The 13,491-nt window shown below is 57.4% G+C and overlaps 1 protein-coding gene across 2 annotated transcripts; it reads right to left on the reverse strand.

Annotated features, from left to right (window-relative positions):
- Positions 1-2,258: 2,258 nt before the first annotated feature.
- On the reverse strand, positions 2,259-11,989 carry CDHR2 (cadherin related family member 2). 2 transcript variants are annotated; one of them, XM_030459126.1, is made up of 32 exons: positions 11,958-11,989; positions 11,286-11,344; positions 11,099-11,164; positions 10,873-11,012; positions 10,556-10,609; positions 10,225-10,314; positions 9,542-9,631; positions 9,089-9,211; positions 8,867-9,010; positions 8,648-8,723; positions 8,349-8,455; positions 8,042-8,269; positions 7,795-7,950; positions 7,421-7,588; positions 7,122-7,183; positions 6,788-7,028; positions 6,446-6,682; positions 6,098-6,167; positions 5,403-6,017; positions 5,079-5,150; positions 4,768-4,817; positions 4,505-4,656; positions 4,243-4,345; positions 4,077-4,165; positions 3,776-3,850; positions 3,600-3,677; positions 3,459-3,519; positions 3,209-3,333; positions 2,953-3,066; positions 2,730-2,807; positions 2,573-2,633; positions 2,259-2,378 (listed from the first exon to the last, which is right to left on the reverse strand). In XM_030459126.1, exons 2-32 carry the CDS (start codon positions 11,329-11,331, stop codon positions 2,259-2,261), a joined length of 3,891 nt encoding a protein of 1,296 aa, XP_030314986.1. In that variant the 5' UTR covers positions 11,332-11,344; positions 11,958-11,989. The 2 variants fall into 2 exon arrangements, with proteins under 2 accessions (XP_030314986.1, XP_030314987.1); XM_030459127.1 differs by lacking the exons at positions 2,259-2,378; positions 2,573-2,633; positions 2,730-2,807 and having other exon boundaries at positions 2,960-3,066; positions 3,276-3,333.
- Between the last annotated feature and the right edge of the window lie 1,502 nt (positions 11,990-13,491).

Here is a 13,491-nt window from a genome sequence, read left to right on the forward strand (position 1 = left end):
GAAGGACGCGGAGATGCAGGTGTCCATGCCCGTGGAGACCCGCACTGTGGCCACAGGGCCCATGACACCGGTGGCCAAGTCCCCTCAGGCCTCATACCCCGAGGTACATGTGAAAGGCACGGTGGAAGAGGAGACTCCAGAGGCAATCCAGGAGGTGAGCTGGGATGAGAAGGGGATGACGTGGCAGGTGTATGGAGCCTCCATGGAGATGGAGGTGCTGGGCATGGCCATCCAGAAGCACCTGGAGAAGCAGATCGAGGAGCATGGGCGGCAGGTGGTGATGACCACGCAGAGCACCCGCACTGGCTCTGTCAAGGGAGCCCCCCACAAGGGCGAGGCCAAGAGGCAGCCCAGTGTCTTTCGGGCTCTGCTGCAAAACATCCGGCGGCCCCGGTGCTGCTCCCGCGCCGGTCCCGCCATGGAGTGAGCTGCTGCCTGCACCAGCGGGGCAGGGCTGCCATGGGGAGGGTCCCTTCCCCAGCATCCCAAGACACCCACTGCTGGTGTGTGGGGCTCCTGGGGCCAGGGTGGGGGGTGGTGATGGAGCACTGCATGCTGGGGGAAGGCATCTCCTTTGCTGGGGATGCCCCCACTAGCCTGGGGTCCCCCCACCAGCCTGGCCCCATGGAGGTGTCCTGGACATAAGGCTGCTGGTGCCATGTCTCTACTTGGTGGCTTTTAGCAGGAAGCACATGGCTCCTTCCAGCCAGAAGTGGCTACTCCTGGGAAATCTCCTGCCCGTGGCTGGTGATGGCTCAGGGTAGGAATGAACAGGGCAGTGCTGGCTGCCCCGAGTTCTGACCTGGCTCATGCCCCAAGCAACAATGTCGGTACCTATGCTGGGGAGATGCTGGTGCATCATGGTGCCACCTCTTTGCCTGTTCAGAGCTCAGCCAAACTCCAGCCAGCCCATGGCTGTGCATGCACAGGTCCCCATGGCTGCCCAGGGTGGGGACATTCAGCCCAGCCTGCCACAGCCCTGTCTTCTCCACCCTGCTGCTGTCCCATGGGTACCCCAGAGCTGAGAGGATGGGGCCAGAAGGGACACTGGGCCAGATCTCAAATGGGAGGCACTAGGTGAACTGTGGCAGCCACTCGTCCCTGTCACTAGGGCTGGAGGTTGTTTCAGGAGTCTGTCCCCCATGGCCCCCAGCCCCCCTGCCCGAGGACCCGTCTGGGGGTTGCCATTAGAGCCCAGGGAACATCCTTGCTACGGCTGGTGGTGGGGATGAAGCCTGTCCTGCTGCTGGCCATTCCAGCCTCTCCAGTGCTGGAGAGGCCCCATGTGCCAGGGACATGGATGTGTGTCCCTGCACGGGTCTCTCCAGTCCCACTCAGTGCTGTCCCTCACGGTGGCCGGAGATGTGTCCGCTGCAAAGTGCTGCCACTTTTTACAGCTGGGGTTTTACAGGGAGGGGGGGTTTATTGAACAGTGTTTGCATTTTTGGAGCTTTTTAAGAGACGCTTTCAGCCGTGTGCATCCTGCCTGCAGCCACCTCTTCCCCAGTGGCCTGCAGGGCCATGACCTTGTTTTCAAAGACTTTCTATGTTGGGCTGGAGAATGTCAGAAATGAAGGGCTGGTGTGCAGGGGTGCATCCCCGTGGCTAGCAGCACCGTGCGACATGGGACCTGGCCACTCCAGCTTTGCACCAGAAGCCAACTCTTCCCCATGCCTTGGGCTGTGGTAGTGGAGCCACAGCCACACAGGGGAAACCAGGAGCCCTGGATCATTCCCCCGCCACCCTGCCCCAGGCTGTCCCCCACTTCAGCCCCTCACTGCCAAGCTGCAGCACATCAGCACTGCGGCTTCATCACCTACTTTCTTCTCTTTTTCCCCTTCATTTCTTTTTTTGGGGGTGGGAGGGAGGAAGGGGGCGGGAGGACCAACCTGTCAATGTGGATGTTGAGTAATAAAACCTTGCACAAATCTCTGCACGGGGCTGCTTGCGCCTCCCTCCCCTGGGGCTTAGTGGGGTTGGGACAGTGGGACAACCCTGGGAAGGGCTGTGGGGACAAGAAGCCAGGCCAAGTCCCGTGGTGGCTCTCACGTCCCATCTGGTGCCAGCCTAGCCTGAATCCATCACCTGTGCTGGGAAAGATGACCCCAAGCTGGCTGAGCCCCCTGGAGCAGATGGGCTGATGGCCACAGAACACCATGACCCATGTGGGACAGGTTTATTGCTATCCTCTGGACACAACACTACCAAAGCAGCTGCCTGAGTCCTGCTCTGACCCAGCTGCTCCCCACGTGCCGCGCTCACAAGTCAGTGGTGGTGAAGGTGTTGTTGATGTGTGCTGTTTTGGTTGGCTCCTTCAGGTTCAGGGCGGCCACCAGCACCTCCTCATCGGTGTGATCTGTCAACTGCACTCTGTCGTGCTGTAGGAGGAGAATGTGATCAGAGGGAATGGGGACAGGGACACTCCTGTCCTTCTCAAGAGCTGGGGGCTGTCAAGGGGATGGAGAAGAGCCATGAGGGGTCCAGCAGCTCAGGAACCACAGCAGAGAGGAGGGGATGGAGGGTGAGGTGGCAGGACTCCCTGTTGGGCACCAGCAACTCTTTGCATACTCACATGGAATTTGAGGTTGTCATCCCCAGGTGCATTTACTGTGTTTTCATCCAGGGAATTCATACTGTGGAGAGTGAAGTTGAGGGTAAAAGAGGGCCCAGACACAGGCTGAGTGGGGACATAGGGGTGGCATCCCCATGGACCTGTCAACAAAACTCACCTGGCCACAGAGCCAGAGTCCTCATGGAAGCCCAGATCATGGGAGGGATCAAGTGAGAAGTTCAGCATGGGATTGGCCCTGGGATTGGTGGCAGGTAAGTGACTGTCCCATGGGGCTGTGGACTCAGCCCAGGGCAGTTGCGTTCCCAGGTAGGAGGGATGAGATGGTGCAGCCCCGTTGTGTGGGGACTCTCCCCTCCTGCTGCAAGGAGCCCCCCACTCACCCTTCTGCATTATACTGGTTGGTCCCAGGAATGCCAGCTCCCTGCTGTGCCATGGCAGGGCTGAGCGTTGTGGCCACCTTCAGAGCCTTCATTGCACTCAGCTTCCTCTTATAGCTGTAAAAAGAGAGGGGCAGAGCGAAATGGGGCCAGGGGATGGGGTGGGCAGGGGAAGGATGGAGGGTTGGGATGGGTCTGGGGGTGCCAGTGAGAATGGGGGCAATGGGGGGAGGAGGGCTCTGTGTGGGCAGTGTGGTACCTCCTGGTGGTGAGAACCAAGACCAGGGTCATGATGAGGATGAAAATGACCATGAACGCTGCCAGACCTGCGATGATGCCAATCAGCTCTGTCTCCCTGCTGGGCTTCTCCACCTCCCCGGGGCCCTGGTATAGAGTAAGGGTGAGGGCACAGTCTGGGACAGTGGGCCCCAAGAATACTTCATCCATGCAGCCCAGCCCTATGCAGGGCTAGGGACTTCTCCCTGTCCCCCTTGTCCAGCTCTACTCACAATGATGGCCAAGCCCAGCTTCACCAGCTCAGCCAGGACCAGTGGTTCAGACTGAATGAGCCTGCCAAGGAAAGCAGAGGTGTGAGCAGCTGGTCTGGGACCCCCACAGTGCCTGTGCACAGCCCCCACCCCAGCACGCACACACTCAGCTGGTTGACTTCCAGGGCAGTGCCATTGCTGTAGACAAAGTAGGCTTCCATCACTGACTTGGCTTCCACCCTGTGGGATCAAAGAGGTGGGGTGAGTGGGATGCAGGGTCACGCCCTCCAGTGTTACTGTGGCATCCCCTTCCCCACCACCTGCATGGCTCCACTCACTGGGAGGCACGGGTGTCCTCCACAGTCCGGATGGCCACCACGTAGACACCTGCCTTGGTTGCTGTGGTCAGAGCCCTGGGAACAGGAGGGATGGAGGAGGCTGTGACAGGTGTCCTGCTGCTCTGCTTGTGGTCATGGGAAGCAGCTGGACCCCCTGCAGCCACCACCTCTGGTGAGAACTGGCCTGCCCCTGCCCCCTTCAAAGTCCTGGTGTGCATGTTTGTGTCCCCTGCTGCACAGCCATGCCAGAACCACCCTCTCCCTCTCCCCCCTCCCCCACCATCAACCTGGCACCCCTTACACTTTGATATTTTCAGAGTTATTCTGGACTTCATCCACCGTTGTGACAAACTGGAGCCGAACACGGTAGCTCTGATCTACTGTGAAGATCTGGGTGGGGAGAGCAGGGATGAGCAGGGCTGGGCAGGGCACAAAGCATTCCCAGATGGGGGACAGGTGACACTCACGTTCAGCACAGTCTGTGCTGTGTGCACTGGTTCCTGATTGTCTCGAGCCTTCACTGTCACCTGGTACTGCCCCTTCAAGGAGCCATCAAGGTTGCTTGCCACCCTGAAAGGACAGGAATATCATGAGACATCCCAGAGAGGGCACTGCCATTCCCCAAGCTCCACCATGCCCAGGGCAGGGCCCCAGGATGGCTTTGTCTCTTTGCCAGCCTGCCCTGACTCTGCTGAGCCACATCCTCCCCACCACAACCCGTGGCCTCACTGGATGCTCCCAATGTAGACGTCCTCCTTGACTGTTTTCACCACTTTGAAGATGCTCTCAAAGGGCCGGCTGGCGCCGTTCTCTTCCACAAGCACCACGTTTACAATGGAGAAGAAGATGTTTCCACCTTCCCCTGAATCAGCATCCGTGGCCTGCAGGGACAAAGCATGGTGGGTGCATGGTTGGGAATGGCCACTGCCTGCCCACCGTAGGGATGGGCAAGCCCAGCTCCAGACTGGGAGCTCCTCATCCCAGCTCCTCACCTTCACAGTAGCCACTTGCAGATCCACAGGAGAGATTTCAGGGACAACCACTGACAGGGACAGACAGATGGACAGCATGGTCATGCTGGTGTGCAGTCAGGCTCACTGCAGACCCCATGGGTGCCACACACAGAGCTGGAGACCAGCAGGGCTCTGAGCATCCCCCTGCTGCCCTCGGTCTCATGGCCTGGCCCCTGCACCTCTCAAAGCCCTGCCCTGGCTGAAGGACAGCCCCTCCTGCCAGGGAACTTGGCGGAGCACATGCAGGAACAGAGAGGAACCCACAGGATGCATCAGCCCCAGCTGCTCACCAAAGGTCTCCAAGATGGGCAGGAAGATTGGTGTGTTGTCATTCACATCGGTGATGAGGATCCTCAGAGTTTCTGTAAATGTCCCATAAGCAGAGCTCCAGTCACCAACAGAGCAGCCCTGCAGCCCACTCTTCTCCTTCCTCCCATCCTCCCAGCAAGCTCAGGTCCCTGTGTCAGGGACCAACAGAGCAGGGGACACCCCTCCCTCCATCACCAAACTGTCTGGCTCCCACTCTGCTCCCCACAGCTCCTTCTGGGAGGTTGGAGAGGCAGGTCCCACAGCCCACCATGCCCAGTGGAAGGAGTCGGGAGAGGGTGTCATACCATTCTGACTGTAGCGGTTGCCCTTCTCAGTGTACAAATCTTCCACACGCAGCGTGAGCACCACCCTGTCACACAGCTCATAGTCAATGTCTGAGCTGTTCACCAGTAATGAGCCATTGGGTGCCAGCACAAACCAGTCCCAGCAAACCTCCCCAGCACTGCTCGCCCCCTTAAAGCAGGTGACTGCCAGCTCCTCGAAGACCAGTGAGTGGTTAGTGTCTGGGTCGGAGGCATTCAGGATGTGGACCAGACCCTGCTGCGTGCCATTCTCACCCACATGCACGTCCTGCAGCGAGGACAGCAGGACAGTGGGGGGCTCATCATTGACATCTAGGATGTGGACCATCACTGAGACATCGGTGGTGTTTCCCACTTTGTCTGCAGCTGTGTTCTCAGCCAGCACCAGCAAGAAGAAGAACTTCTGCTGCAGGGTGTCATAGTCCAAGGACACATCAGGGTCCACAGACAGCTTCCCACTGTAGTACCCTGGCCCTATGCGAGATGGACGGATCAAGAAATTGCTGGAACCATTGCCCGGCTTAAATTGGAAGGAAATGCGGGAATTAATCTCCGTCCTGTCAGCATCCATGGCCTGAACCTCACCCACGAAGAGCCCTGCAAGTGGAGACAGACACTTAGTGGCCAATGGCTCCAGGACACTGCTGGTTCCACAAACCTGGCCATGCAGCTTCTACCTGCAGAGTCTTCAAGGACTGAGAACTCATAGGACTGGTTGAGGAACGTGGGTGCATTGTCGTTCACGTCCTGCAGGAGATAAAATCCAAGGTTGTAGCTGCTTCAGGAAACAGGGTCCATCACAGCAGGCTGTGTACAGGAGTGTGGAAACTTGCCTGCCCCCTGGCAGCAGGCACACAAGCCCTCTCCTGCCTCTCTGTTTCAGCTGTTTCATCTGTCCCCACAGAGAAACTGGTAATATGGTGTCCCTGACATGGTCAGGGATCCCACATCCCCTCCCTGCCCTTACATCCTCACTCCAAGCCTCTGTCTGCCCCAGCACACCCCCACCTGTAGCCAGGGCTCACCCCCACAGTGATGATGACATCCACTGAGGTGTTGAGTGGTGGCTGGCCATGGTCGTACACCTCCACCACCACCACCATCTGTCCCAGCTCATCTTTCAAGGCCTCACGGTCCAGTGGCTCCTTGCTGTGCATCTCACCCGTTGTCACGTTGATGGTGAAGTTGTTGCTGAATGGTCCTGGCAAGATCTTGAAACCCAACTGGCTGTTGGGGTTCTGAGGCTCATCGTTGTCAATGGCCTGAAATGGTGAGGAGTTAAAATGGGGCTGTCCAGCATCTCAAGGACAGTCCTTGCTCCTTTCCAACATCCTGGCATTGTCATCTCCACCTCCAGTGGTGCATACCTGGATCTGTGTTGTGACGTTCTGCCCCTCTTCCACTGAGATGAAGTAGGAGCCAGTGATAATGGGTGCATTGTCATTTTCATCCAGCACAGTGATGTCCAGCACAGTGGTGCCTACTAGATTGCCCCCATCCTTGGCCTGGAGGTTGGCATAGTAGATGGAGCGAGTCTCCCGATCCAGCAAGCTCCCGTTCTGCACCAGCACAGCCCCCGTCTTGTTATTCACCGTGAAGATTTTACGGCTACAGCACAGAAGAAGCCATCACCAGGGCTCAGACCTGGACTCACCTTGCCAGGATGATGCCCTGGTCATGCCTGGCCCTGCCCCTACGTACATGTTCTCTGGGAGCAGCTGGTAGGTGATCTGTCCCAGAAGACCACTATCTGGATCATAGGCCTAAAAAAGAGAAAAAGAAGGTCAATCTACCTCAGGCCCCAGGGAAACGATGGGTCTAGGGCATCAGCTGCTGGCAGTGAGCACTCAAAAAATGTGGCCTTGATGCACTGCCACTATCTCATTTCCATGTGCACAGAGAAACCGGTGCCCTCAACATGAGGCATCAGCAGTGCCAGGCATACACATTGCCCTGATTGGCTGATGTAAACTATGCCTGCTTCCTGCCCAGCACCTGACCGTGATGTTTGTGGCGACGATGGTGCCATCAGGGCTGTTCTCCATCACGCTGAGGTTGTAGGTGCTCTGGGGGAACTCAGGGATGTGGTCGTTGCTGTCAATGAGATCGATGGTCACGGTGGCTGTGGAGCAGCAGTTTGTAGGGTTCCCTGTGTCATTAGCAACGATCTGCAGGATGCAGGAGGGACAGTGTCTTGCATGGCTCCCCAAGCATAAGATAGAGACCTCTCACATTCCAGCCCAGCTTGCTGGAACTAAACAAGCTGCCAGGGCAGGGCAAGTCCTGCTTTGGCTTTTGAACCCTGAAGGAGTAGGGCTGTGTTCCCCCTGTGCCCTGGCATATGCATGGAGTAGGAACTGTCCCCATGGCAAACCTGCACCACCATGACATGGCTTATCTCGTAGTCCACAGAAGCTGGGTTTTGCACCAGGACTTGGACCTCCCCTGTGCCCACAATTTTTGTGGGGAAGACAGTGAAGGCACTGGCATTCGGACCCTGCAGGTACAACTCATAGCTGCTGTTGATGCCCTGCCAGGGAGAGATGCACAGAAGTCAGGGTGGATAGTACAACCAAGACAGGCATCTGCACCCCAGCCTAACCCCCTGGACAAGCTCTCACCTTGTCTGGGTCATGGGTGATAATGCTGAGGTTGGAAACAGGCAGTCCAGAGGAGGAGTGCTCTATGATGCTGCCCCTGAAGTTGTCCTGGGGATTGGTGAAGTTGCAGCTGGGAAGCAAGCAACTGTAGAACTGGGGCTTGTTGTCATTGACATCAGTCACCACGATTGTCACAAGGGTGCTGGTCTGTGCCTCTCTGCCATTTATATCTTTGTGCTCCTCACGTGCCTGGGCAGGAGGAGAGAGAAGGTTAGAGGCACCCAGGGAGAGGAAGAGGATGGAGTTTCCCTTGCTGTCTTCTACTCACTGTGATTTCCAGCAGCACTTCCTCACTTAGCAGCTGCTCACGGTCCAGGGGCTTACTAACACTGATGTTGCCCGTCACATTATTGATAGCAAAGGGGACACTGGTGTCTAAGGCAAGAGAACAGCAGGACAGATCTGCAGCCATTGGGAAATGGAGGCCTGGCCCTCCCTCTGCCAGCAGGACAGGCTGGCAGCACCTGGGAGCCCAGAACCAGTCCCCTTGCTACATAATCACCCTTCTGCCTGTCCCACCCTGCCACTGCTTGCCCTCTCCCCTTCTCACACCACCCCATCACTCACTGGTGATGCTGTAGAAGATTTTGTCATTCACACCCGTGTCTCTGTCCATGGCAGTGACAGCCAGCACAATGGTGCCCTGTGGGGATATGGCCATGAGAGCAGGGACCATGATGTCTCCAGCTGCCCCCATGCCTGGTGGCTCAGGCACCCTGGGGGCATCAGGGGCCCCAGGCAGGGCCAATGGTAGGGACATGGTACTGGGGCAGGTGGGCTCCTTACCAGGGCACAGTTCTCAGGTACAGAACCAGAGTAGGGCTCACTGAGGAACCGTGGATCCAGGTTGGGCACATCAGTGATGGTCAGGGACATGTAGGTAAAGCTCTTCTGGATTACAAACTGATTGTGGAGTAGCCCCCCACCGTCCTGGAGAGCACAGCACCCATTAGTTCCATGACACCCTTACCTGGCAGCCATGAACTTCCTGGTCTGGCTGGCTCCCACCTTGGCGAGGATTTTGAGCTGATAGAAGATGTTCTTTGCATAGTCCAGTGAGCCATTAAGCACCACACTCCCATTGGGCAGGATGTAGAACAACCATTGATTCTTCGTGCTGTCTGGGGTCACCTGGACAGGGGACATCATCCTGTGACACCAAGGCAGGGAGCAGAGGTGTTCCAGCAGGGATGGGAACTTGAGCCCCATCCTTCCATAAAGGTTGGCCCACAGACCATGGGGACTCCCCCTCCACCTGGCTCATCCCATCCTGCAACTGCTCAGCACCTTGCACCCATTGCCCAGCTGAGACAGCTCTCCTGACCTGACACATACTCCTGCTCCTCCAGAACCATGGGGATGCCCCTGGCTGGGTCTACCAGCACCTCTTCCCCATGGGGATGGCTCAGGGGTGTTTTTTTGGGGTATGGCATGACCCACTCTGCAGTGCACTGTACTCACCTCCTCAATGCTGTAGCTGACTTTGGAAGCATTCCCAGTGTCGATGTCATTGGCAAACACAGTGTAGATGATGCTGTTGGGTGCTGTGTTCTGGGCACACAGAGAAGTGATGGTGGCATTGTCTGGGAGTGCAGGGGGGTAGTCCTGGGCCCAGACCTTGCCAGCCCTGTTCTGGAGGGCCCAGGGTCTACCCAGAACCAGGGGCCATGCAGGAACAAGCTTCTGCCTTTGCTCATGCTGGGCAGAGACTGGGTCCCCCCTGCCACCCTCCCTTGGAGCTTCTGGAGCGGGATTGGGCTCAGCCTCATGCCCTGTTTGGACCCTGATCCAGCCTCACCCATGCCCTGTTTGGACCCTGATCCAGCCTCACCCTTTCCCGGGCTGAGAATCACCTCAGGCACTCCCTGATGAGAAACTGATTAAAAGGACAGAGTCCCTGCCATGGGCCCTGACAGGGCACAGTGGTGCCCTCTGGGAGCTCCTCTGGCACGGAGAGCTCCTGGATCATCTGTTCTTCCAGCACAACTGCCCCACACCCAGGCACAGTGCCACTGCACACCCAGGTGTGGATCATACACATTCCTGGTGCATCACTGTCCCGCTGCCAGCATACACTGTGTCACAGAAGGCACCCAGAGCCCTGCCTTACTGCCCACAGGGGCTGGGTGGTCGCAGGGAATTACCTCAGGGATGGAGACTTCATATGGCAGGTTCTGGAAGACTGGGGCATTGTCGTTACGGTCATCCACGATGATTGTGAGTTTTCCAGAGACCTACCAGGGGTGTAAGGGAGGGTGCAGGGTGGATCTGAGAGATAGTGTCAAGCAGAGCTGGGTGCAGCTCCAGCACCCCACAGCCCTCAGCTCTGCAGCCAGTATCCGCCACCTCTGGGCAAAGCCCACCTCCAGATATTTCCCTGCTGAGCCTCATCCACAGCCCTGATGAGACCCTGCTCCCCACCCCATCCCCATCATCCATCTGCTGCCATCAAGTAGCCCGTGTCCCAGCACTCACTGGTTCGTTCATCTTGTCATCCACATGGATAATGATGGTGAGCTTGGCCTGGAGCTGGGGGGACAGAAGGCAGGACTTGATCAGGGCCAGGTGGAGCTTGATCCATGGAGCGCCAATGCCTTCCCACCCACCACTCCTGGATGGGGTGTTCCTCCTAGACAGCTCTCCCACCCAGAGATGGGCGTTGGGGATGGGGAGTGCCCCACACTATGGCTGTGAGTCAGTTCTCCCACAGGGCTCATGGTTCTGTCCTCCATTCCTGTCACCCCAGACTCCCCAGCTCAGGCAGGGACATCTGCCCGGGTTTCTGCCCTCACCTCACGGTCCAGGGAGTTCCTCAGTGTCACGATACCCGTCTGGGCATTGACAAAGAAGTAGAAGGAATCCAGCCCACTGATGCTGTAGGTGAGAGTGTCCCCATCTATGTCATAAGCCTTCAGCTGGAAAGCTTGCTGGCCTGGGAGCACAAAAATGTCATCCCCTGCCTGAGGACCCCCCAGCTGATTCTTCTGCACCAGGCCCTCCCAGGACTGCACCACTCACCCAGCTCCAGGTCCTCAGGCACATGGACTAAGGTCATATTGAAGAAGGGGGCTGAGTTGCCTGAAACTACAAAGAGGGGGTTTGGGGGTCCCAGCTGCCCTCAGGGAATTCAGAATGAGTGTTAAGGGCTGAGAGCACCTCTAATGTCTCCCACCCACCTGTGCCAGGTGCCGAGCAAAGTCCTTACCTGCTGTCAGGAGGAAGGGAAGCAGCAACACTGAGCGCCACGGCATCTTGCTGGCAAACCTGTGGGCACAGACCAGAGAACCAGTGCTTAGGGCTTGTGGCCACCTGATGCCATCAGCCACCCTAAACCCCTCCTGGGAAACAGCTCCTGGGGCAGGAGGGCCTATGGTGGGAATTGCCTCTTCCACTGAGCTGGTCTGAAGAGCAAGCACCAGGCTCCATCCATCCGGCACCGACAGGCACAGGATTTTTGGGGATACAGCAAAGGGAGACAGGGTTTGCCTCCAGTTGCTGTAGACCATGGGGGTGCTGAGGACCCCAGGAGCCTCTCCTGGGAATGGCTATAGGCTTCACTGTTTGGGCTCAGCAGGAACATACCAAGCAGCACTAGAAGCCCAGGAGTAATCTGTGACACCACTGTGGTGTGTCCTGGTTTGAGCCAAGGTCAAGCAAATTTTCTTTTTTGTAATTTTACTTAAAGACTGGTGGCGCCCAAAGTTGCTACACTTGCTGAAAGTAAAGCTACAGGAATGAAAACTGCTTCCATCCTAGCTCAGACCAGGACATGGTGCCATGGCCCATGGGCAGCCCCACAGCCAACAGACACCCACACTTCCCCCTGTGATGGACCCCGGTGCCTGTGAAGGTCAGGGCAGGGGCTGACATCCCTTACCTGTGGCCGTGTCGCTGGGGATGCTGCCGGGCGGGCTGCGCTACGCTCGCACCCTGACACCACCGGAGACCTTTGCCTCCTGCAGTAAACATGTTCATCAATTATTAACCACAATTAAAGGGTGAGAAATCCCTCTATTGTCTTCCTTATTCCTGGTGTTCAGCCCCCACCTCCTGCCCCACCCAGCCCCACGTTTTCCCCTCAAACCCAGCCCCCCAGATTCCACACTGGATGCCTTCTCCCAGGATTCAGCCACCACAACCTGCATCCATGGGACTCCAGCTCCCAGGAAGGATGCAGTGTCTGCGGGGATGCAGAGTGATCCTGAACCACCCCAGGGGGACAGAGGGGCTGGGATAAACACCCCACACCCCCTGGGCTGGGGACACCGGGGTCCCACTAGGACAAGGGATGGGCACCAACCCAGTGGTGCAGCCACCAGGGCAGGTGCCTGGGGCCCTCTGCATTCCCCTTCCACCCGCTCCCCTCCCCGGGGGCTCAGCCCAGCCTCCCTGACCTACTTCGACCTGCTGGGGACAAGGGTGGATTGTGCAGCTCCACTCAGGCAGAAGAGGGCTGGGAGGTGGTGGATGGCGGGGGGGGTGCAGCCAACATTGTGCCTGTGGGACCACTGCCTCTGCAGGCCTGGCCCCCTTTGCCCCTATTCCTTGGGGAACAAGTGGTTGAACATGAGACAGCAGGGTGCCCAGGTGGCCCAGAGGGCCAATGGCATTCTCAGCAAGTTTGCTGATGACACAAAGCTGGGAGGGCTGGATAACACTGCAGGAGGCTGTGCTGCCATTCAGAGGGACCTAGACAGGCTAGAGAGATGGGCAGGGAGAAATTTAATGAATTACAACAAGGGCAAGTGTAGAGTCTTGCATCTGGGCAGGAACAACCCCAAGAATCAGTACAGGTTGGAGACTGAGCTGTTGGAGAGTAGCAAAGGGGAAAGGGACCTGGGGGTGCTGGTGGATGGAAGGATGACCATGAGCCAGCAATGTGCCCTTGTGGTCGAGAAGGCCAATGGCATCCTGGGGTGCATTAGAAGGGAGCTGGCTAGTAGGTTTAGAGAGGTTCTCCTCCTCCTCTACTCTGCCCTGGTGAGGCCACATCTAAAATACTGTGTCCAGTTCTGGGCCCCTCAGTGCAAGAACAGGGAACTGCTTGAAAGACTCTAGCGTGGAGCCTCTAAGGTGATTAAGGGAATGGGACATCTCCCTTATGAGGAAAGGCTGAGGGAGCTGGGTCTCTTCAGTTTGGAGAAGAGGAGAATGAGGGGCAACCTCATCAATGTTTATAAACATGTAAAGGGAGAGAACAAGGAGGGTGGTGCCAGGCTCTCCTCAACTATGCCCGATGCTTGGACAAGAGGCAATGGATATTATCTTGAGCATAGGGGGTTCCATATAAACACGAGGAGAAATTTTTTCACTGAGGGTGACAGAGCACTGGCACAGGCTGCCCAGGGGGGTTGTGGAGTCTACTTCTCTGGAGAGAAGGACCTTCCTGGATGTGTTCCCCAGACCCCCTC

This window comes from Calypte anna, chromosome 13, assembly GCF_003957555.1.
Source record: "Calypte anna isolate BGI_N300 chromosome 13, bCalAnn1_v1.p, whole genome shotgun sequence".
Classification (NCBI taxonomy): domain Eukaryota; kingdom Metazoa; phylum Chordata; class Aves; order Apodiformes; family Trochilidae; genus Calypte; species Calypte anna.